At 65.6% G+C, this 22,797-nt stretch overlaps 1 protein-coding gene across 2 annotated transcripts in view; it reads left to right on the top strand.

The window, feature by feature from the left end:
* Window positions 1-22,797, top strand: part of ZC3H3 (zinc finger CCCH-type containing 3) — a 53,743-nt gene that overhangs the window by 1,561 nt on the left and 29,385 nt on the right. For both annotated transcript variants that reach the window (XM_036233138.1, XM_016139219.2), the window contains exons 2-5: window positions 3,341-3,446; window positions 4,847-6,164; window positions 7,340-7,533; window positions 21,864-22,017. In XM_036233138.1, the coding sequence (XP_036089031.1) occupies window positions 3,359-3,446; window positions 4,847-6,164; window positions 7,340-7,533; window positions 21,864-22,017 (1,754 nt within the window). In that variant the 5' untranslated portion in view covers window positions 3,341-3,358. The remainder of the gene's footprint in view (window positions 1-3,340; window positions 3,447-4,846; window positions 6,165-7,339; window positions 7,534-21,863; window positions 22,018-22,797) is intronic.

The raw sequence follows: 22,797 nt of genomic DNA, 5'->3' as shown, positions 1-22,797 counted from the left end.
CGCAGTCCCTCGCTTCTTATCTCTCTCTCCAGCAGGCAGGCTCCAGGCCAACGTCAGGAGGTGGCGGCCTCATCAGCAGGGTGACCTCACCCTGGGTTTCCAGCAGGGGTGTGACTAGCCCTGGTTTACTTTTCTAGAAGGTCTTGGCTGCCATATGGAAGAATGTGGGGGAGGTGGCGGTGCAGCCCTGGAGACTCAGTCTGAGGCAGAGGTGCCAGGCAGGTGCCAGGCAGATGAAGATGGTACGGCACACTGCATCCTCCTACCTCGAGGCAGTGACCTGGAGCTGTCACAACCCGTGGCTGGGTAGGATGGATGAGTCACGGCTGGCGCAATTTCTTCATCTTTTCAGTTATTTAGCAACAACCAAAACAAGAAACACTGGGCTGGGAAAACAGTGGTGTCGCCAGGGCCCCTGACTCGCATAGGACGGAGGGCAGCCTGAGAGAGCAGGAAGTGTGCCTTCTGGGAGAAAAGGCAGAAGGAAGGGGGGCGGGGCCCTGCACTGCATCCCCACGCCCTCTGTGGCACCCAGGAAGCTGGTGTGGGGGGGGGGACACAAGAACATCTTGACAGTCAGAAACTCTGGGTGGCACGACACCCTCCTCACAGATACCCTGCTAGATGGAGGTGGGTGAGGTTGCCCTGGGCAAGGCCTGGGCAGGTCCTGGGAGTCTACAGCTGGGGCAGACACCCTGTCCCCAATGGTGAGCTGTGACCAAGGACTGGGAGCCTAGAAGGGGGCTTCCCGCTGTGCAGGAGTCAGCAGCACTGGGCGGGCTCTAAGAAGGGCCTGCTACCAGGCCCCTCCCCACCCACCTGTGTAAAGGGCTGGAGCCTGGCCAAGCACGCTGGGAAGAGGCAGCGGCAGGCAGTGACCCTGGGAGGGACAGAGCCAGTCAGTAAGGTTCCAGGGATAACCCGGAGAGCGCACCGCAGGAGCGCTGGGCGTTGCCGTGGCGGGGATGGGAGGGTGGGTTTAGGGAGAGGGGTGAGGCAGCTGCGGCCCAGCCGGGAAAGGACAGCAGAGGCCAAGACGGCCGAGACGGGCGGGGACAGCCTGCACGAGGAACACATCCACGCTTCACACGGGACCCGGACTCGGAGGCGAGCGGAGCGCGGGGTGCCAGTGCCTGCCCCCCCCCCCCCCCCGTGCCACAGGATGCGGGAAGCACCGGGGCGGGGCTGTGCGGCCAGGTGCCACCGAGTCCACAGTGGGGGCTGTCGCAGCCTCCCGCGATCTAGAGTGGGCCTCTTGGTGACACTCCACGTTCCCCCAGGTGCCGGGAAGACGGAGCCCACGCCCTCGGCAGCCCTCCCCGCCTTCACTCGCCCCCCCCCCCCACCACTACCTGTGCCGGGTCTGTGTTCCACAGGCCTGGTGACCTGGAACCCGTGCCTGGCATACAGCTCGGTAGAGCGCCCCCGGAGCGGGAGCACCAGCCCGGCTGCGGCGGTGGGGCCAGGAGTGAGCTGTGCGCAGACCAAGTCTCAAATATCCTTTCTTTTTGGAGGTCGAGTCCCTTCGGGGCGTCCCTCCCGCTTGCCGTCCCTACCCCTAACCTAGTGCCGTTCCGCCTGCGGCTCTGATGGCCCTGTCCACTAAGAGCTCAATAAACGTTGGGGGGATCCCTGGGTGAGCACCCTGTCTGGGAGGCCCCAGGGCCAGAAGGGGGGGGAGTCTCGGATTTTGAGGAACCCCAGGAATCAGGAGGGGTATAGGCAGCAAAAGCCCCGCAGAGCTGAGGGCCCTGGGGAAATTATACCCGCAGATCTGGGTCTCCCTGGCAGGTCACAGGAGGGAGCAGTCACAGGTGGTCAGAAGTCCTCATTGCCCAAGTCCTATGTCCAGGCTCCCCTCCCCAGCATACTCCTACACCTCCTCCTTCCTCTGGGGTCCCCTACCCTGAGGGCTGCTGAGGCTTTCCCAGCTCCTTGGGCTTTCTACTGGCTGGGGAAGGTGGGGTGGGGGCGCCGGCACGGAACACAGCCCTATGCTGACTGGGCCTCCACAGGCGGAAGCAGACACCTTGGTCCTGCTTCCGGTGTTCTGTGCCTCACCGGGCTTTGCCCCAGCTGGAAGTAGCCCTGCTGCTGAAATCCAGGCATGGGCAGTGGGGTGGGTGGAGGTGTCTTTCCCGAAGGTGGGGACATCGCCCCAGGTTTGCCCAGTACTAGGGCATGTGAAAAGCTGTCGTGGTGAAATTCACACTACCATCAGTCGTGGTCCTTGAGAGTCATGGAAATGACGTGCTAGGGTGACAGTAGACTAATAGTATTTTCTTCCAGAAGGATCTGGCTCAGAGACTGAGGGTCAGCTTTGCAGTGAGAGCCCTTGCAGGCTGTGAAGCTGGGGTGAAGGGGAATCTGCTGGGGTCTCAAGGGCAGTTCTCGTTCACAGTAACTTCCTGTTCCCCTCTCTGTGGGATAAAAGGAAGATGGGCATCCATGGGGAAGTGGTCCCAGCATGCCAACCACCTGTTTCCACCTGAGGGCCTGGTGAGTCAGGTCAGCTGATTCCCACCTACAGGCAGACCTCCTAGAGGACAGGAGCGGGGATTCCTCGAGGGAGGTGCAGGCGGAGGCATAGAGTTGGGGGCACATAAACCCAGGGCGGGTGTGACGTTTTGTGCTTGTCCCGATGCAAGTGCAACACAAGTGTGTTTGGTATGGCCACGTGGCTTTCCCTTTATTGACCTCCCACCCACTTCAGAGACGCTGGTGCCCCTGAAGTAGCCTAATGTGATGGGGCTGGAGAGAAGCGTGGTGTGGCAAGGCTCAGGGCACACCTGGGCGGGGTGGTCAGGGGGAACGGCTTGCGGCTCAGGAAGGCGGCTTAGGCCACAGTGCGGAGAACCCCCGTATAAGAAAAGAGCTGGCTGGCAGAAGGTGGGGAGCGCAGGGGGTGGGAGTGGGAGAAAACTGCCCGGTGAGTGAAGACACGGTCCACCGCCAAGGACTCCCAAAGGCTGGGATGTTTGACCCTCAGGCATCGTTTGTTTGCTGAATGTCGGTAATTCCATGCGGGGACTGGGAGAGGAACTGCACTGCGGCCGGGGTGGAACCCGGGACTCGGTCCTTCGCCCAGTCCCTCCAGGAACGGGGACCAGGGGCGGAGAGATGCGTCGGAAGCTCTCCAACCGGGAAGCAACCGCGGCCGTCTCCTCCCGGCGTGTAGTGAGGCCACTTCCGGCGCTCAGTAGTGACGTCTCCCCGGCCCCCTGCTCTGCGCGTGCGTGGCCCCGCAAGCGTTGTCAGGGCGACGGCGCGCCCTCCTGGCCCGGCAGGCACCGGGGCCCTGCCGCATGCGCAGTCTCAGCCTCCCGCGCCCCGCCCGCAGGGAAACGGTCGCGGAGCGATGACGTCGCGGGGGCCTGGCCGGGCGTCGCGGACTCTGGAGATGGAGGAAAAGGAGCTACTACGGCGGCAGATCCGCCTCCTGCAGGGTAGGTCGGGCCGGGCTGGGGTCGCGCCTTCTTCTTTCCCCTCACTACACGGCGGGCCCTCGCCCGCCTCCCGACGGGGGTCGCTCTCCGCCCGCGGTCTCGACGGCCAGGTCTGGTGGGTGGCGGTAGGGTCAGGCAGCGGGTGGGGGGCCGGAGGGGCTTCCAGGCCGGCCGGGTCAGCACCCTGCCTGGGATTCGCCCGAAGGACAGTGCGGGACTTTCCGGCGCTGCGGCGCGGGGCGGCTGGGCAGTCGCTTAGTAACCGGCGGGAGGCGGCCCCCACCCCCACGGGCGGGCGCGTCCTCGGCGTCCCCCGGCCCCTGACAGTGGGGCGGGAGGCTCTGGTGCGGCGCGGCAAAGCTCCTACCGGCGAGGGGAGCGTGTTTCTTCCTTGCACGCCCGGTTTTGACCCTGTTTTCCTCTATACGGTCACACTCCCCTTGATAGTCCTGGCCCAGGCCTCACTTTATAAACTTTAAAATATTTATATCTAGTCAAGTTTTCTAGACTTAAAAACGTTTCCCCTTTAAAAAGAAGACCTAAGAATTCGGGAAGTGTGTATAGGAGAGAGTCTAGGTATTCCGGCCCTGCTGTAAGGCCACTTCTCAGGCTCCCATCATACCTACTCTGAGGTGTCGCCAGGTCTGGACGTGGCTCTCTCCAGGTCTAGGGGCTGGACCTGTGTTGCCAGAGTGTTGTAACTGGGGGAGGAGTGGGCAGCTGGTTACTAGTTTGCTAGTTGAGTTGTAAGGCTCCGGAGTCCTGGGTGGTGAGAGCCCAGGCCTTGGGCTTCCTTGGAAAGGCCCTGTGCTGGTGGTGACAGCCCACTACACTGGGGCTCTGGGTGATCAGGCCTCTCCTCTCCTGCGGGGAGCAGGGTGTGACATTCTTGCCAAGTGTCGAGTGCCCAGGGATGTCACTTGTGTTACACTCGTTCTGCGCGCCAGGCAGGGAGATCTTTAAGGTGCAGTGTTGCCCCCTGTCCATCGTGGGCAAGCCAGAGGGCCTCCACAGCTGGCTGGCTCCCTTCTAGAGGCCTTACAGCATGAGGCTTTTCTGGCCTCTTCACATTCAGTGACACGTCCCCTCAGAGGATTGCGGACTTGGAATAACGTTCCCAACAAATGGGGAGTATTATGGCACAGGGATGCATTGTCAGGATACGCAGCCAGAAGTAGGGCTGGAGTAGAAGGGGAAAGGCTCATGGAAAAGGCAGGCTGGGGTCGAGGCTCAGCTGTCGTCGGTGCTCAGGCACCAGGGGCTGCCCCTCCTGCCGTGAGACTGTGCCAGGCTCGGGAGTGAGGTGGGATCTGTGTGCCGCTGTCAGCTGACGTCCCTCAGGGACGTCGTTGCCGCTTCACTCTCCCCCTCTGAGTAAGCCTGTGGTTCTGTCTCCTCAGGTTTGATCGATGACTACAAAAACCTCCATGGCAATGCCCCTGCCCCGGGCCCCTCAGCGCCGTCCCGGTGGCAGCCCCCAGCCTACAACAGCGGCAGGGCCTTCAGTGCTCGCTACCCTCGTCCGTGCCGGAGGGGCTTCTGCCAGAACCACGGGCCCGCGTGGCGCAAGAAATACTCCCTGGTGAATCGGCCCCCGGGGTCCTTGGACCCGCCCAGCGACTGTGCCGCTCAGCCCACCCCTGAGGCCAGGAGCAGCCGGGACCCTGGCCCCCAGCAGTATGGCTCGGAGAGGCAAGTTCAGCTAAGTCTAGATCAGAGCATGGTCATCAAGATCAAACCACCGTCAGAGCCAGGCTCGGCCAGCACTGCGGGGGTCCCACGGGGCTCCTGGGAAGACCGTGAGGGCCCGCCCTGGGGCGACCGCAGGCCTCAGGCAGGTGAGGGTGAGCCCCCTGGTGGGCAGCGGCAGCCCTCGAGGCCAGGAAGAGCCAAGGGGACCTGCGGCACAGAGGACCCTGTTCTGGTCTGCCAGAAGGAGCCTGGCAAGCCCCGGGTGGTGAAGTCCGTGAGCAGTGTGGGTGACAGCCCCTCGGAGCCGCGGCGGACCGTCAGTGAGAGTGCGGTTTCGGCCCAGGCGCACTTCCCGCCCTCCACCCTGCCGCAGCGCAGCGGGGCGGCCCTGGCGAGGAAGGCGGGCGCCCACTCCGCGGCCAGCTGTGCCGCGCAGCTCCTTGTGGACGGGCGAGTGGACGCCGGCCACCCAGATCAGCCGGCTCCCTCCTGCTCTGTGGCAGGCCCGGCTAGACCAGCTTCCGGACCTAGGCAGCCCCGGGAGACCTCCCTGCTTGTGTCCTGTCGGATTAACAAGTTCCGGAAAAACAACTACAAGTGGGTGGCTGCCTCGGCGAAGAGCCCCCGGGCGCCTCGGAGGGCCCTCAGTCCCAGAGCGGCCGCGGGCAATGTGTGCACGGCCCCCTTTGGTGCAGCAGAACGAGCGGAGAAGCCGCAGCCCAGGGCTGACCAGGAGGCCAAGCCCAGGAAGTCAGCCATGTCCTCCACATCTGGGGCCTCCTCCAGCAAGTACAAGTGGAAGGCCTCCAGCCCCTCGGCCTCCTCGTCATCCTCCTTCCGTTGGCAGTCGGAGGCCGGCAGCAAGGACCGTGCCTCCCAGCTCTCTCCAGTCCCATCCAGGTCCCCCCCGGGGGACAAGCCGGCAGTGGGACCCAGCAGCTTGAAGCCCTTCTCCAGTGAGAGCCCGCTCTTGGCTTACAGAGCGAAAAGCCGCAACGAGATCGTCCGGCGGCGCGGGAGTACTGGGTGAGGCCCGGGCGCCCCTAGGGTCTTGTGCGGGCAGGCAGGCAGGCCAGCCCGTGCCTGGCCAGCTTCCTGCTCCGCGGGTGGAGCCCGTGGGAGGGCCCGCCCGCAGGGGCGTGGGGAGAGGAAATGGAGCATCACCTGGCACTGCCTGGTCACTGCCTGGTCGGGCCTGGGCAAGCATGAAGCTTTGTGTGTGGTGGCGTCAGCGCCCCAGCAGGGATGGGGCTAGGGTTACCGCCGAGTAAGGAAGGCTCAGCATGGCCAGGGGCTCGCCTGGGGCCCCAGCCAGGCGAGGACGGGCAAAGGCAGGCACTAGCGAAGCCACCCTTCCTCCTGCTGGAGCATCTTTCCTTCTTGGCCACAGTTTATGCCCAGGCCTTCCACTGGCTGAGCAAACCCAGGGTGCAGGGTATTTGCAGGAGGGGCTGTCCCTCCTCCACTGGGGAAGGCTGCCTCGTGCTGGCCACTACATGCCCCTCTCCTGGCCTCCACCCTGGTGGGTTGTGAGGAGGCTGAAAGGTGGCACTTGGCCGGGGTCAGAGACTTAATCGTGGCCCTGCCACTGGTAAGGCCAGAGGACTTGCCTTTGCCATCCAACACGGCAGCCTGTGCCATCCTCACTGGGAGTTGCCCCCGCAAGGCGTTCCTGCTGTCTGACCTTGGTTTCTGGCCCTGCTCTCCCAAGACAGGTGTTTCGGGTGCCACGGGCGTCCTTCACCCTTGCACTTCTGGCTGGGGACTTCCTGTTTCAGGAACATGGAGTGGGAGCTGTGAGAACAGCCCCCTATGGCGAGGGCTGGGGGTGCTGGCGGCAGCTCCCCTTCTGGGCATAACCCGTCTCCTTTACCCCCACCCCAGCTCTAGTTGGGGGCTCACCTGGTCTGGGGAGACAGAGACTGATGGGCAGGGGTCAGAGGCTGGGCCACTCTCCTCTGCTATCTGCCTGCCCTGGCTCAGGGCCTGGGACCTTCCCCGCTATAGCTGGGGCTTGGGGGAGGGGAGGGGAGCCGTCCCACGGCTGGGAAATTGGGGCGAGTGGGGCGGGAACCTGTGGGCTCTGGGCTCTCCTGCCTCCTGGGCAGACTCCTCGGCATGGGAATTTGGAGAGGCGAGAGGGGAAGGGGCTGCCCGCATCGTGGGGCCTGTTGTGAGCTGTCTGCTCTTTGTCTCCACAGCCTTCCCGGGGACAAGAAGGGCAGCCCCCCACCTGCTGCCACTGCCAAGAGCCAGTTCAGCTTGCGGAGGAGGCAGGCCCTCCGGGGAAAGAGCGGCCCTGGTCTGAAGAAGACGCCCCCCAAGGGCCTGATGCAGGCCCCCAGGCACCGGCCTTGCTGCGTGCCCCCAGGCCGGGCCCACCTCCCCAAGGAAGGTAGGAGGACGGGGCAGGGCTTCTGGGGAGGAGGGCTCTGAGGAGCCCCGAGCTGGGCCCGCCTCGGCCCTCAGGGCCCTGGCCTGCCAGCACACGGCCTGGCGGGCAGCAGATGGTCAAGGGCAGGGAGCCGCTGCCGTGCAGGCGTGCGATGACCCTTCCAGAACATCCCTTCTGGTCATAGAAGGACAGGGAAGAAGGGTGAGCAAGTTCGTGTTTTAGGGGGAGGCCCAGGGCTCCCCGAGCCCCCCTGTGTGTCCTCCGTCCTTGGAAGCCTGGGGCAGCACCTCTTCCTCCCTCCTGCTACTGGCTGCTGCCTGAGATGTCGGCGTTGTGTGCTAGTGATCAGTGGGGTTGGGGGGTCATGGGGCGTGGCTCTCTTGAGGAGGACCCCCCCACTGTAAGGTGATGGCAGCGCATTGGGGGAGCTGCTGCCAGGCTGGCATTGCTGGGGACCTGTGCTGGGGTTTTGGGGCTGTGGGGAGTGGGGCAGGGGGGGCTGTCATTGTGATGCCGTCTTGGAGAGCAGAGATTCACCTGGGCCTGAGGTGTCCCCTTTCCCTTCTCTCGAGCAGCTGGGGGGACTGTGGTGGCTTCCTAGGTGACACACGTGAAATCTGGAGGTGGCTTGGCCCCGTTAGCGGGACTTGGGACTTGTGCTCTCACGGCTGCTGTGTCTGGCGTTCGGGGACCCAGCTGAGGATGTGTCGGAGGCTCCTAGAGGAGCGGGTGCCCGGCAGGGCCGAGGGCCCGCGTGGGGGCCAGCCGTGAGGGGGAAGGGCCCAGGCACAGGGGACGTGAGGAGGCGAGGTTGCGCGTCAGCGGCCATGTCCTGGGTGCCGTGGTGCGTGTGGACGCCACCCCAGGGTGCTGGAGCAGAGTGCCCCGAGTGGGCGGGGTCGGTAGGGTCGCTGGCTGTGGAAGCCCAGTCCCCGTCCCCGCGGCAGCCAGCCGGGCCGGTGGTCAGCAGAGGGCGCACTTGCCCCTCTTATCCCGCAGTGCATCTTTTTCTGGTAATTGATTGCCTCATTTCCTCTTTATGTGAAAGAAAGCAGATATCAAGTAATTTGCAGCAATAACCTGCTAATGCCGGGCCAGTATCGAAACTCCCCTGTTCATTTCAAGTGGCAGATAAAACACTAATACATAATTATCCTTGCAAATTGGATTGTTTTAAATAACCAAAAGGCTACGGCCAGGGGAAGGCGATCCCATCTCCCCTGAGTTACTATTGCAGTGTAATTGCCGCGTTCAATCAATTTCCCTGGCATTAGAAATTCCATCACAATCAACATTAAGCTTTATTCATTGTGATGGCTAAGAGCCGGGCCATTTCTCCTCTTTTTCTTAACTGGCAAAATTAATCAGGGAAAAGATTTTAAACATTTACCCGTGCGAAAGAGGTCAGCTCTGCCACTATGTTGCTCAGCAGATAAGGGGGCCAATAAAAAGAAAATTGAATTACTGATGATCAGCAAGAACAGAGTATATAAAACCTGGCAGTCGCCGGTTCAGGAAAAGGGAGAATCAATTTTCCTGGGACAAGGTGCGCTCATTTTTTATTTTGGCGCATATTATCAGCAATTTAATTTGAGAGCGCATAAACAGGAGGAAACAGTTAGGGAATAATGAGCCCGGAGGTGTAACGTGCCGCAGGATGTATGCTGTACACAATTTATTTGGCACAACAGATAATCGCTTTAATTGAATTCAGAACTGCATTGTTCAGCAGGCGTGGGGCCGCGGGCCCTCGGGGACTGAGCTGTGAAGCTTCCAGCCAGACTCTTCGCTTCCCCTTCGCTGTGGGTCCCCGCCCCTCGCCGCTCCCCTGCTCTCTGAGCCCCGCCCGCCCTGTTCTCTGGGTTTAGAGTCAGACTTTGGCTGGGGGACGGGGCAGGGGCCCTGGAGTCACCATGTGCCCCCCTCTGCCTCTGTCCCTTCCCTGTGCTCCTAGGGGATGAGTCTGTTGGTGGCTCGGGGATTGCCGGAGGACGCCTGAGAAAGGGCCCAGGGGTGCGTTTGCTGCCCGCGGGCCTCCTGCGTTGTGCCGTGCAGACCCCGCGTGATGGGTCTGCGCAGACTGGAGGAGGCGGCGGCGGCGGAGGGCACGTACCCTTCCTCAGGCCTCACGTGGTTCCGGTCACCATGGAGTCGTGCCAGGTGGTACTCAGCGAGCGCTGCTCCCGGTACCGGGCTCTCACTCCGTGCAGGGCCGGCTCCGGGGCCTGTGCCCCTCCGGCCACATGGGGCCTCTGCGCCGTGACCCAGGCCACCCTGAAGGGACATGCTTGATGCGCGCCGCTGAGCTGGGCTCCCTGTATGCAGAGGGCACTGCCCGCCCCACACGCGCCCAAGGCTGGCACTCCGGCCTGAGGCGTGGGGGCTGGCAGCCCGCCCGACACGCTGGGCCCCAGGCTGTGGGGCTTCACGGTGACAGCAGGTCACGCCATTCCTACAGCCACTGGGAAGTGCTTGCCGTCAGGCGGGTGGGCAGGTGGGCGGGGGTGCCGTCGTCATCTCCTGGAAGTCACTGGGGCAGAAGGGGCCTCCTCACCTGACTACCGAGGGCGTGTGGCCGTGGCCTGCCTCGTCCTTCCCCTGCCGGCCCTGAGCCAGGGATCCCGCCTGGGACGGCCCAGACTGCACAGAAGAGCGGCCAGCTGGGGGGGGGAGGTTCCTCAGGGCTGCGGTTGACTGGAAGGGCCTGTGCCTGCCTTCTCTGACAGGGCCGCGCCCCTCTGACCAGGTGTGCCAGGTGGGCGGGGCAGGGGGCAGGTCTGGCAGCGGCACTGCATTGTGGCTTCCAGAGGCAGCTCGGGATCCCACTGCTTGGCGCTGGCAGCCCTGCGCGGGGCCTGTGCCGGCCTCAGGGCTGCGGGAGGGTCAGTGGGCCGAGGGAGCCTTTTCCTGGGCTCCCCCAGGAGGGAGGCGCTTTCTCAGCACCAGTGCTGTCGTGGGTGCTTTGGGTCCAGCCAGGCAGCTGGGTGGACCCTGGGCTGAGTGGCTGCCTGTCACGAAGTGCGTGCCCGAGCTCCAGCTCTCCTCCCGCTGGCCAAGGCCATCAGGCCCAGCCTTGTGGGGAGTGGGGGGCCCGCAGTGAGCCGAGGGCCGGCGCTCCCAGTCCGTGTGGTGGGCACGGACATGTCGCGGTTCTGCCATAGCTGCAGAGGGCCCGCAGGACAGAGGAGCCGTGCCGCCTCTGCCACGGAGCCCTGTTCTGTCCCACGGGTGCTGAGAAGCAGCCCTGGGCCGCGCCCTCAGCCCGGGAGTGCCCCGGCAGGGGCCTGCGGGCCGGTGCTGGCCTTGCCGCACATGTTTCTGTGGCCGTCCCGGGGCCAGGGCGCAGGTTGAAGAGCGTGGCCGGGGCCCGGGCTGTGGCGGGCGCGCCCGCTGCTCTCTGGCTGCTGACACTTCGCCGAGGGGTCTGTGATCCCGAGCTGTGGGTTCCGCTTGACCACGGCTAATGCAGTCAGGGGCGTGGGAGCGGCTGGGAGGGAGTCCCGTCTCCATTCACAGGGAGGAGGAAGTGCTGAGTTAGGTGCTGAAGGCGGCGCAGGCCTGGGCCTCGCTCGCTTCGCCAGGCACACTGCGGGCTCCAGGTTCAGTTTGCTGTGCCACGCTAATTAATCACCACGAGAGCTGGCCCGGGGGCTGTGTTTACCCGGCCAGGCTCGGGGCCTCTCCGGGAGCCGCAACCTCCGTGGAGCTGGGGATGCCCAAACCACACCGAGAAGCTGCAGCCTGGGGAGGGAGGGGCGGTGCCCTCTGGATGGCTAGAGTGCACGCCTGGGGGGACCGGGGAGCGCCCTGGTGGGCCGGGGCCCCCGGTCGGGGCCGGCTTGGGCTGCTCCTTGTGTCTGACCGTGGAGATGGCGTGCCCAGGCTGTGGGAGCCCGTGTTTCGTTGCCCCCCACCCCAGCCCTGCCCGGCCTGAGGGTCCCTCTTAACCCGTGGACTGTCGCGGCCCACCAGCTGCTGCCCTCCTCCTCCGCCGCCAGTGCTCCTCCGGTAGCCCGGCTCTCAGGTGGTCTGTCCCAGCAGCTCCCCTGGGCCCGGCCCCTCCCTGGCTCGGGGAAAGGGGGCCAGCCTCAGTGGGGCCCCCAGCTGCTGGAGGTGGGGCGTGGCCTTCCTGGTCCCTGGAATTGGGCACTGTCTCCGCCTGGCTGTCAGCCCTGGGGCCCTGCTCCTGCCTGCTGGGGCTACCCCCACCCCGCCCTCCATGCCCCCCTCGCCTGTGGGCACCGGCCCCTCCGTGCTGGCGCAGTCCCCACATGGACAGGGGTCTGGTTTGGGCGCGTCCACTGGCATGCCGAGGCGAGATCCTGCGGGGAAGGAAGTGCGGTTCTCCTTGGCGTCGCCTGACCACAGGGCACCTTGTCTTCAGGGCCCCCGGCAAGCTGACGGGCACTGAATGTCAGCAGCCTCAGGTGCTGTGCTGGGCACGGGGCCCCGGGGCCAGCCTGGCGAGGCCCCCAACAGCCTAGGGAACAAACGGATGACGCCAGCACAGATGCGGCTTTTGGTGGCCGAGAGAAAAGAGAGACTGGCCTGCGGGCTGGGAGGCGGGGTGCCAGGCCGGGCAGGGCTTCCCGAGGGCTGGAGGGTGGAGGAGCTGGGGACGGGTTGGGGCCTTCTGAGCAGAGTGCACAGCGGGCATGGAGAGGGGCAGGGCCGGTGTCCTTCACCTGCAGTCGCCTGGGACGGAGGGGCACGGGGACGCTGACGGATCGCGCCAGGCGGGAGGGCCCTTGCCAGGCCGGCCCTGCTGCTGCTCCCGGCTACGTCAGCTCTTCAGACCTGCGGGTTGTCTCCCCGCGCCTTCCCGCTTGGCCCGCCCCTCCCAGTTGCCCCTCCTGCCCAGTGGCTGTGTCTCTGTTGCCCTGGGAGACCGGAGTGCAGTCAGCACCATCGGCCAAGGAAGGACGGAGCCACGCTAAGCCTGTCACGGGACGGCCGCCCCGTCCCCAGCACCGCCGGGCAGCAGCGCGCCCGGTGTGTGGTGCTGTGCGCCCTGCTGAGCTCCGGGGCTGCCAGGCAGGCCAGGCGCCATCGCCCAGGGCGCGGACAGGCCGGGGTGGCAGGCGCTGCCTGGGAGCTGTGAACTCCGGGCCCTGACGCTGCGGACCAGTGGTCCTGAGCCGCCCCGTGCTGCCCTCCCCTGTCCCTCTGCCCGGTGGGAGGCTCGCACGGGAACCCGGAAGTGCTGCTCCTTCCGGGCCCCCTCCAGCCGCCCCCCTCAGCTGGCCCTCCTCACTCCTTGCCTGTGAAGGGGAGGCGCTGGCGGGGCGGTCATTGCCCGTGTCTGGCTCGGGCTGCCACCCCCACACTGTGTTGTCCCCTGGGCTGGTGGGGGGGGGGCAGTGGACGGAGATGGGGCAGAGCCAGGCTGCTCCTCTGGCTGCCCTGGGCCCAGGGGCCGGCGGCTGCGTGTCCTGCGGCTGTGTGTCCTCGACTCTAGGCCCTGGGACAGTGCCCCAAAGGGCAGCAAGGATGGAGACGGGCCCCTGGGGGCGCAGGCTGGTGGGGACGCCACTTTGGGGCCGAGCTGCCCCCACAGGCCAGCGGGCGTGAGCCTGGATGGAGTGCCAGGACCAGGTGGGTGGACAGTTGGCCTTCAGTCTCTTTTTTTTTTAAAGATGCCGTTTTCGGGTTGCGAATTTCCAGTTAAGCAGCGCTGTATACTGCAAGTCGGTTATTCTTGTTTTCCTTCAAGACCGTTTGGTTCGTGAGTTTCCCTTTGCCGTGGGTGGTTTGGAAGGCTTCTGCTTCGCTTCCAGACCGGCAGGAGCCGCCCGGTCTCCAGCGCAGCTGCACTGCGTACGAGCGTGTCGCGTCCGTCCCGTGAGGTCCCTGGGGCTGTGTGTCAGCCGGCGCGCGGTCCGCTCGGCAGAGCCGCGTGCGCTGGGCAGCACGGGGTCCCCGTGGTGGGCGTGGGGGGCTCCGGAAGGTGGTATTCAGATCTCTGTACTTACTGATTCGGGGGTAGGGAGGGAGTCTCTTTCTTCCACAGTCACCTGCAGAGATGTGCTAGAATCTTCCACTGTGCTCGTGAATTTGTTAATTTCTTCGCCTGTCATTTTTGTATTAAATGATTTGAGATCACTTTCCTGAGTGCGAACCAACGTAGAACCATCACATTTCGTGGTGGATTGAATCTTTTGATGTCTGAAATGCCCTTTTTCGTCTCCAGTAAAGCTTCCTGCCTCAGTCTCCCTTCCCTGGTTCGGGTGTAGCCACATCGGTCTTTGACTTGATGCTGCGGGGCGTGTGCGTGCGTGTGGACGCACGCGTGCCAGGGCGTGCCACGGCACCCACGTCCGCTCAGCCTTTCCGTGTCGTGATCTGCATATGGCGAGCGGGCGCTTTTCGAGTGCCGTCTGGAACGGCCTAGGAGGGTCGGTCGTTCCCACAGTGCTCCTGCCATGCCCTGTCCCGCCTGGCACTGGGGAGCTGAGGCCCGGTCCTGGGTCTCCCCGGGGCCAGCGGAGTGGGGAACTTCCTCGTCCCCACTGCCAGGCCTGTGCCCCACGGGGCCTGGACTTTCTGCACCAGGGTCTGCCTCACACGCCTGTGCCTCTGCGGCCGTCCCTCTGGAAGGGCTGGCAGGGATGGCTGCGAAATGACGCGAGGCAGGCTTCCGTGGAAGTCAAGGCTTTTAATGCGCCGAAAGGAACAGGACTTCAGTCAGAGAGCGTCCCCTGCGGGTGCCCCAGGTGCTGCGTGCAGCATGTTTAAAGAGGACGCCGTTGTTAGCAGCAGGGGGACGGCAGTGCGGATGCGGGCTCTGCTGAGGCCGGGGCTTGAGGAGTTCACTTCAAGGAAACCCCTCCCCCCCCAGGGAAGGCTGGGGCTGCCCAGGCCTTGCGCTAAGCACTAGATCCCGGGCACACACGCCTGGGCGGGCATGTCCCCTCCAGCCTGACCTCCCTCCAGAAAAGACCCTCCCCCGAGATCCAGGGCCAGAGCTCTGACCTGCAGTGCCTGTGGCTCCCGCTGGCTGGCGAGCGTGGCGTGGCCGTGCTCTGTGCTGCCCCCGCCCCGGGCCTGCCCACGGACGCCTCGACGCTGCCAGGAGCTGGGCGCTTCCCCGCCTCCCAGGACAGCTGTTTGCAGCTGAGGCCGAGAGCCTGCCCCTCCCCGTGGGGCCCCTCGGTCCACTCACCTGGGGCTCTGTGGAGGTGGCCCTGCGCATTGTGGGGACAGCGTGAGGGCAAACCTGGTGGCTGGGCAGCGGCTTCCTCTCCGAGTGTGAGGCAGTGCTGGCCCTCATCCTACAGGCTGTCCGGGATTGCGGGGCAGGGGCAGGGAGTGTGGCCCCCGCCCAGCACCCAGGTCTGGGGTGAGAGGTGGGCTGCCCTTCCGTAGCCCCCCACCCCCGTTTAATTGGGCAGGCTCGGCCATGCTGGTTGCTCAGCATGCCGTCGCCCATCACCCCACCCCAGGGTGCAGGGCTGCAGATGGCCGCTGCAGAGCTGTCATTGTGTCCTGTGGGTGGCCCGGGGCGTGGCCCTTGTGTTCTGGGGGGTCCATGGTGCTGGATGCAGGGGGCCACAGGCAAGCAGGAGGTTGGCCACAGAGGGGGTCCTGAGGGTTGTCGAGGTCAGGGCTGGGCTCCGAGCTCAGGAGGGCCAGGGGAGGAGGGGAGCAGGGTGGGGACTGGGTCATGAGTTTTGCCTTTGGAGGCTGGAGCTGAACTGCAGGACCTGCCGTGGCTGATTCCCATACTGACAGGTGCTGGCCATCCTGGGGCCTGAGTGACACAGGCTAAGGGACACCCAGGCCCAGGACATCCTGTGTCGGCTGCTTCTAGCTGAGTTCAGACAAGGCTCAGGGTCCCGGGGCCAGCAGAGCGTGGCCCCGAGCTGCCTGGGTCTGCCAGGGGAGGGTGAGCACCAGCTACGTCTGGACAAACCTGTGTCGAGGCGGCCACTGCTCGTGAGCGTGCTCCAGCCCGGTCTCGTCCCCTCTCCGTGAAGGAGCGTCCTAGGAAAGCGAGCGGCCTGCATGGCACTGACCCCGCCCTTTGGAGTGCATGGCCTGGCGCGCGGCTGCCTCTCGCTCTGGCTGGGTCCCCTAGGTGTCTGCCGCCCTGTCACCTCCGCCTTAGGGCTGTGCCTCCTGAGCCCTGGGCTCGCACTGGGCCCCACACTGGGGTGGGGTGTGCAGCGGGAGGTGCTCACTTTCCCCTCTTCTGTCCCATAGAGAGATGGCTAAATAGGGAGGAAAGACCCGCCCCCCGTAATCTATAGCGACTGTCACAGAGCAAACTACTCGCATTCCATACAGACGGGTCAGGTGCCAGCGTGCGATCGATGGCTCGCGCACGATAATTATAGGGCCTAGCGGCCGGCGTTGCTTGAGTGAGTTTAAGAAGAGCGGGGTCTCAATCTTCCCTCTAATAGGACCCTGACAGTCCTCGGCGTCGGCGCTGTGTCTCGGGCTGACAGTGTTGCCATTAAGTACCGGGTGGTGTGGGACGACAGAGAACACGGCCCGCTGCGGGACAGGCGGCTGGCAGCGGCCGTTCGTTGTCCCTGAGCCGCCTGCGCTCCTCAGGCTGCACTGCCATCAGCCGCGTGGGTGACACATGGCTCTGTTTGGCCGCCACTGTGATTCGATAATCGGTAAGTGTTGTCAGAGGCTGATCTCTGGATCCAACCAGCCCTGGAAGGCGGGACAGTCTCGGGTGCTTCGGGGCCGTGGGCGGGAAAACCGACCAATGGAGCCGGCCGTCCTGTGGCGTGCAGGCCTGAGGCCCGGGGGCACTGCCCTCATCGTCCCCAGGGCCATCCTCCCGGCACCAGCCTCTTGCCGATTCTGGCAGGGCGCTAGCCAGTCCTGCGGTGGCGCTCTCCGCCCACAGAGCTGGGCGGGACCTCGGGTCACCTGGGTGGGGCTGCTGCTGCCCCTGCTGCCCCTGCCGCCCCTGCGCAGTCCCCGCCGCCAGAGGAATGCCCGGGTCCCGGGACCTGAGCAGGGCTTTTCCAGCGTGGGAACCGTCAGTGCAGGGAAAGTGGAGTGATTTATGAGCCTCATAAAGATTCATACCTGTGTGTGGCTGCCGTCAGCCGCGTCTGAAGCTTGTTAGAGCTGGGCCCTGGCAGCTCCCGCCAGCGAGCTCGGGGGTGGGCCTCCGCCGCCCCCTGCGCGCCGTGCTGTGGCAGCTCATTTGGAGGAAAGGACGGCCCCCTCAGGAGGGGCTTTGCTATGTGACATTGGTAGGGGCAGGAAGGCCAGGCACTGTTGCTGGCATGCTCCATGCACCAGTGGGGCCTGGGCGGGGGCTGGCCGGGCCCTGGGGCACTAACAAGCACAGTGGGCCCAGGCCTGGCGCCCGGCGAGCAGTGCTGCTGTGTGAGGGCTCGGGGAGAGCGTTCCTAGGATCCCGCAGTGCAAGGGCAGGCGGCAGTCTTCACAGGACAGTGGTGTGGCCCCCTCGGGGGTCATGTGGGAGTCGAGCCCTCTCCATCTTTCCCGAGAGGCCCCTAAACAGAGGCCTCTTGGACCCGCAGCGGCCTGGCCCCGCCTGAGCGCCGGCCTCCTGGGCGTGGTGTGCAGGCCCCTTTCCTGCTCTGGGGCTCGGCCCCCCATCTGTGCGGAGAGACACTGTGCCTGTCAGCTCTGCCGTGTGACAGGACTGTGGGTTCTGTGTGGCGAGGATGAGGGGACAGGCTCCGCTTTTCCCAACACGGGTATTCCACCAGAGCTGGCCAGAGCCAGCCGCCCGGGCCCTCCCCGCGTGGCACTGGGGGCCCGGGTGGGCGGCCGACCCTCCTGGGGCCCTGGCTTCCATCTGCTTTTTCACAGGCAGCCGCGGGGCCCCCAAGCCCTCCAGGGACACCTCGTGGGGTGGTCGCCGTCTCCCAGGGCAGGGCCGTGGTGCCCTCAGCACTAACCTGCAGCCCCTCGCCCTGTGATGAGTGTGGAGTGTGGCTCTTCTTGGGGACGGGCTGGGGGGGGCCTGGCGTGGGCCCTAGGGACCATCAGTTCTCTGGTGGAGCCTGGGGCGTTTTCTAAGCCACTGAGGGGCGGGGAGGCTCCCTGAGGACCCGAGTCCTGTGAGGACTGCAGGGCGGGCCGGGCCGGGCCGGCTCCCGGGCCTAGGCAGTGGGCCGGTGGTGGTGGCGGCGGGTGGGGGCTGGCCCGGAGGACAGACGAGGGAAGCCGCCCTGCTGTCGCCTCGCTGGAGGGTGGTCCGCAGACAGGGCCCGGGGAGCCATGGGGGCCCCGGGGCCCCAGCTCAGGAGGCACGTGGTGAGGCAGGGGTGCACCCGACGCCCACGTGCCGCACTGGGGCGCGCCGTGTTCATCACCAAGACCGGGAAGGTGAACGGAGCGGCTGTCCGCGGGGAGCCGGTGTTGCCACACGCAGGACACATGACGTGATTGCAAGGCCGAGGCCCCGCGAGAGGCAAAGCGGAGAGCCTCGCAGCCGGGCGCGATGGCAGACGGAACGCCGGGGCTCGGGGCGCGGCCCGGCCGGGCCTGGGGCTCTGCTCGGCTCCGAGGCCGGCCCCGCGCCATCAGCGTGGCGTGCTCTGGGGTGCTCGCCCCGCCTGTGAGCCTGTCTCCCTGGCCGTTGGGGCGCTCGTACAGCTCGCCTCAGGCACAGGGAGCGCGGAGTGGGCGCGGGGGGGGCCAGCATGGGGCTGTCACCTGCGCGCCACCCGCCTCCCGGGATCCTCGCTGCCAGGACACCCTTTCTTAGGCTCAGACCCGCAGGACCAGGCACCCCCCCGCCCCCACCCCAAGTGTCTTCTGGGGAGCACCCTCTGGGAGTGGCCTCGTTAGCAAGCATCCCGCTGAGGAATTGACTGCAGACCTGGGCAGAGAGCCACGTGAGGGCTGCGGGCTGTGGTCTGTGCCTTCTGGAAGGTTGGCTGCCCACCGGGCTGGAGGGGCAGCAGTCCCGAGGGGCTGGCTCCCCTGGGCTGAGTGCAGACTCCTGCCCGCCCCGCTCTGATCAGAGCCCGGCCTACCCTGTGCGTGCTCCCACAGTGCTTTCCCGTGAGTGGAGCTGTCCTGCGCCCCCAACCCTGGTGGCCGGGAAGCAGGCCAAGTGCCCTAGAAGTGAGGAAAGCCTGGTGGCCTCCTGGGGTTGAGCAGCCACCCCTCTGAGCCAGGGACCTTTGTTGGAACATTTCCATATGGTGGGCTGGGGGACAGGGCAGGAGAGGGAGAGCCCAGCCCTGAGGGGAGAGATGGCCATCTAGTTCCTCAGCCTCCTGGACATACCCTGCTGCCCACCCCAAGCCAAGTGGTCCATGTAGGGCAGGCACCTCCCTGGCTTCCAGCTTCCATTGCGCGCAGGGGGCCTGAGCCAGACGCCCAGGCTCTGCCGCCTGACGGCTGGTCCCCAACAGCTACACCGGTCTCGGGGCACAGGGGGGCTCCGGGCTGCTCTCCAGGCACCCCGCCCCTGCCACGGCTCCGCAAACATGGGAGCGGGGAGAGGCCGGGCCGGCGCCGTGTGGGGAGCCAGGCCCTGCGGACGGGCGGGCCCACGTGCCCTTCAAACATGATGCCAGCAGTTTTTCTGCAGTTTGTCTTCCATCGCGGTAGTAAAGTTTTTAATTAGGAAAGCTAATGAGATCGATTAGTCATTAGAAGTGACCTCCGCACGCGGGGCGGAGAAGGCCGTGTGTGCGGGCCTGATAACGCGCACCCGGCCCTGCCGGCAATAAAGGCGCGAAGGGCTCGATGTGAGTGGAACGTGCCACGGGAGTACATCACGCGGAGGGAAAAATTACAGCCCTGGGAGCCTGTAATGAAGGGAATTAAACCAACATCCTATCTAAATAACACGATTATCTACACAGAGCCTCCGCCAGCAGCAGGGCGGGCGGGAGCCCTGCCTGGCCGGGGCTGCGGGAGGGGGGCTATGGCGGGGGGTGGGGGGCTGGGGTGTGCCTACCCCGCCCCCTGGGGAGCAGGCCCAGGAGGGACCTGCTCTGTTGAGGCCACGCGGCTGCCCGCCCTGCTGCCCACCCCGCTGAGTTCTTGGTGCCCTGGGCACGAGCGCCGTGGGCCTTTCTCTCCTGGGTCATTGTCAGGGTTTCCACCGCCCATGTCTGAGCTGCCCACTGGGCAATGACAGAGCCAGGCCATGGAGGTCGCACCCCACTGTGGGGCGGGGGGCCGGGGAGCCCGCCTCTGCCTCTCAGGCCCATTGGGATGGGGACGTATGGCAGGTCGCATGGTAGGGGCAGGAGGTCTTGCTGCTCTGGGCTCTCACCAGTGGCGCTCGGGCACCACGTGCAGTGGGCGATGGGGGAGCTGCCCTCGCCGTGCGCCTGCGTCCCGCGGGAGCGAGCCGCGAACCCTGATGCTGCTTCTGAGGGCCCGGCCCGGAGGCCCTCACTCAGCCTGGGCACTGTGTGCCGGGGGAGCTTTCTAGAACAGAGTCTGGTCCTGTGGGCAGTGGGGGCTGGGGCTTTCCTGGAGGTCGGGATAGGGGAAGGCAGTGTCCTGCAGCAGGGTGGGGGCCTGGCCCTGGGCGTTGGGGCTCCCTGCACTGGGGCGGGGGGGTGGGGGTGAAGGCCACGCCCCAGCCCGCCCTCCTCCCCACCCTGTGCAGAGCAGCCCCAAGCCGCAGGGCCAGGGCCGTGCTGCGCCTTGCGCGTCTCGTCCCAGGGCCGCGAGCGGCGGCCTCCATGAGAGGGCAGAGCGGGGCTGCTGGGGGTGGCGGCGAGGGACCACAGACCGGGCGGGCTGTCTAGCTGCAGGGGCCGTGGGCGCAGGAAGCCCGGAGGCCACGAGGTCAGCTTGGGGCTTGGTAGCAACTCAAGAGCAATCTCGCCTTCTTGTGCTCTTAGTTGGAACAAGCCGTTATTGATTTCCATTGGTCTCTTTTTGCTTGTAGACCTCGAAAATTCAATTCAGCAAACATTTATTCACTGACGCCCACTGTGTGCTGGGCTCTCCTCCGCCTCCCAGTGTACGGGGGGCGCCCAGAGCTGACGGTCACTCCCTCGGGGGGGGCCGGAGCGCTGGCCGGGCCTCTGTGCCTGAGGTTTTGCTGCACTTCCCTCCGCCCCGCCGGCCGCTCCCTTGGAGGGAGAGGGGAGGGGCAGGGAGGCGGAGGGTCTCTGCTGGCAGTCCCTGGGCCAGAGGTGCGCCCGGCTCCTAGCAGTCCCTGGGCCACGTGGCCTAGTCTGTGAGGGCGCAGTGTTTCCTGCTGGGCTGGGTTCTCTTGCTCCCTGGCCGGCAGGCAGGGTACCCCGGGGCACTGTGCAGTCCAGTGGGTGGGGGGAGCCCAGAGGTGCTGATTCGGGGAGGTCCCAGCTGTGGGCTAGAGAGCTGTTGAGTTCAGGGTTCGGAAATGGGTTTTAGTGACAGTCACCATAACTGTGGACCAGGGACGGCTCCCGGGGAGCTGGTAACAGGGAGGCTCCTGTCTAGTCAAGGGTCTCAGGGAGGACGTCTCCTTAGGGCCTAGGACAGCAGGCACAGGTCACGGAGTGCTGGTGGCCGGCCCCACCCAGGGCTGGCACCCAGCAGCGAGAGAGCGAGGCCCTGAGGGTCTGGCGTCACCGAGCGTCTGTCCTGCTCTTCCTCCTGGAGCGCCGTCCGGTAGCCGCGGGCTGGCCCGCTCTGGCTGGGGGGTCGCAGTGGCCCTCATGCCGCTGCCTGGACGGCGAAGCTGCGTGTGCTCTTCCCGGGGCGCCTGGCCGGCACAGGTGCCCCTCGTCTCCGTCCATGCTCCCCGAGGACTGCGCCGGCCGCGCTGCCCCGCGTGCGTGTCTCGGGGTGGGCAGCCACCTGCTGCTGGGCCCTGCCAGCAGCCCCCTTCCAAGCAAAGTCCTGGGCACTGTGCCTGTAGGTCAGAGGGCCACGGAGGAGCCTGAGGCCGCCTGGCTCTGAGGGGCGCTGGGTCCGCGGGGGAGGCCGGGCGTCTGTGTCCCCGTGCTGTGGCAGCTTTAATTTCTGGGCAGTTAGCGCTGCATATTATGAGAGTTGGGCAATTAGATGCATCCCTTGAAGCTGCGGAGAAATTGCCAGCTATCGCGTGCGAGGGAACTCGGGCAAAACAGAGCCCTGCTAATTGCATGAAACATTCAGCAAGAAGAAAAGCTGGGGTGCATATCACCCTGCAAAACGTCATGGAAACAGAAGTGACCACCTGAATCTGCGTGGGCGCTCGACGTGGGTGACTAGAGAGGGAGGCGAGTGCTTGCACCCCTGAGCCTCCTGGGACCGCCCATGGGAGCTCCGGGGAGTCGGGCCTGCGCCCAGCTCTCTGGGACGGGCATGTGGGGTGGGGCTGGAATGAGGACGCCAGGGAGTCCCTGCCACCCCCCCGACTGCCGGCGTCTGGCTTTTCTCTGCAGCACCCAGCCTGCACACCCTGCGGACCCCTCCCGCCAGCAAAGTGATCAAGACACGCTACCGCATCATCAAGAAGACCCAGGGGTCACCTCTCAATGACAGCCCCTTCGCCCTGTCTCTGCCCTCCTGGCGGACGCGGCGGCTCTCACTGTCCAGGTAGGAGGTCCTCAGCCAGGACCCTGTGGGCCAGGGACCGGGCTGACGTACTTCTGGGCCGCAGGGTGGTGCCTGAGGGCCGAGGGGACCAAGCTCACTGTGCAGAAGTGCTTGCTCTACGTTTTGCTGGCTGGGGAGTGGGCGAATTGTTCTGTTCAGCAGTTTCTGCCCTAGATATATGGCCAGCCCGTGCACCACATGAAACGCAGACACACATGCACCCCTGTGTCAGCCAGCCGTGAGCTGGTGGCCTGTTGGGGCCACACCATGAGCTGCGCCTGGGAGTCCCTCAGGGAGAACCTCATGGTGAGAGAGGCTGGGCCCTGAGCAGCCCCCTTGGGGAGCCTGTGGGCCCATCTTGCTGTCTATCTGGTGGCCGAAGGCGGAGGGAGGCTACAGCCCTCCCACCCACCGCGCTCTGGTCCTGCGGCCTCGCTCTAGGCTGCTGCTGGCCGAGAGCCCACTGGACGGCCCACCTCCACCTTCCTTTCTGGGTGCCTGGGGCCCATAAGCAGGAGGGCTAGAGAAGCCAGGGAGGCCGTGTGAAGGGTGCATGCTGGGAGCCCCTCTCATCAGGCTGCTCAGCCGTGGGGCTTCAGAAGGCCCGGTGGGGGGGGCATGGCCTCTTCTTCAGAGGTAGGGGTGATGGCCTTGGTCATTGGGTGAGAATCAGGCAATGGCCAACCCCCTCCCTCTGTCTGCCTTCCGGGAGCCTGCCTGCTAGGGGAGCAGTGTGGGAGCCCCTTGGTCCAGTGTGGGCTTCCAGCTGGGTACAGTGGG

The sequence above is a fragment of the Rousettus aegyptiacus genome, unplaced genomic scaffold (genome assembly GCF_014176215.1).
Source record: "Rousettus aegyptiacus isolate mRouAeg1 unplaced genomic scaffold, mRouAeg1.p scaffold_m13_p_15, whole genome shotgun sequence".
NCBI classification, from domain to species: domain Eukaryota; kingdom Metazoa; phylum Chordata; class Mammalia; order Chiroptera; family Pteropodidae; genus Rousettus; species Rousettus aegyptiacus.
This window is presented reverse-complemented; position numbering and strand designations above follow the sequence as displayed.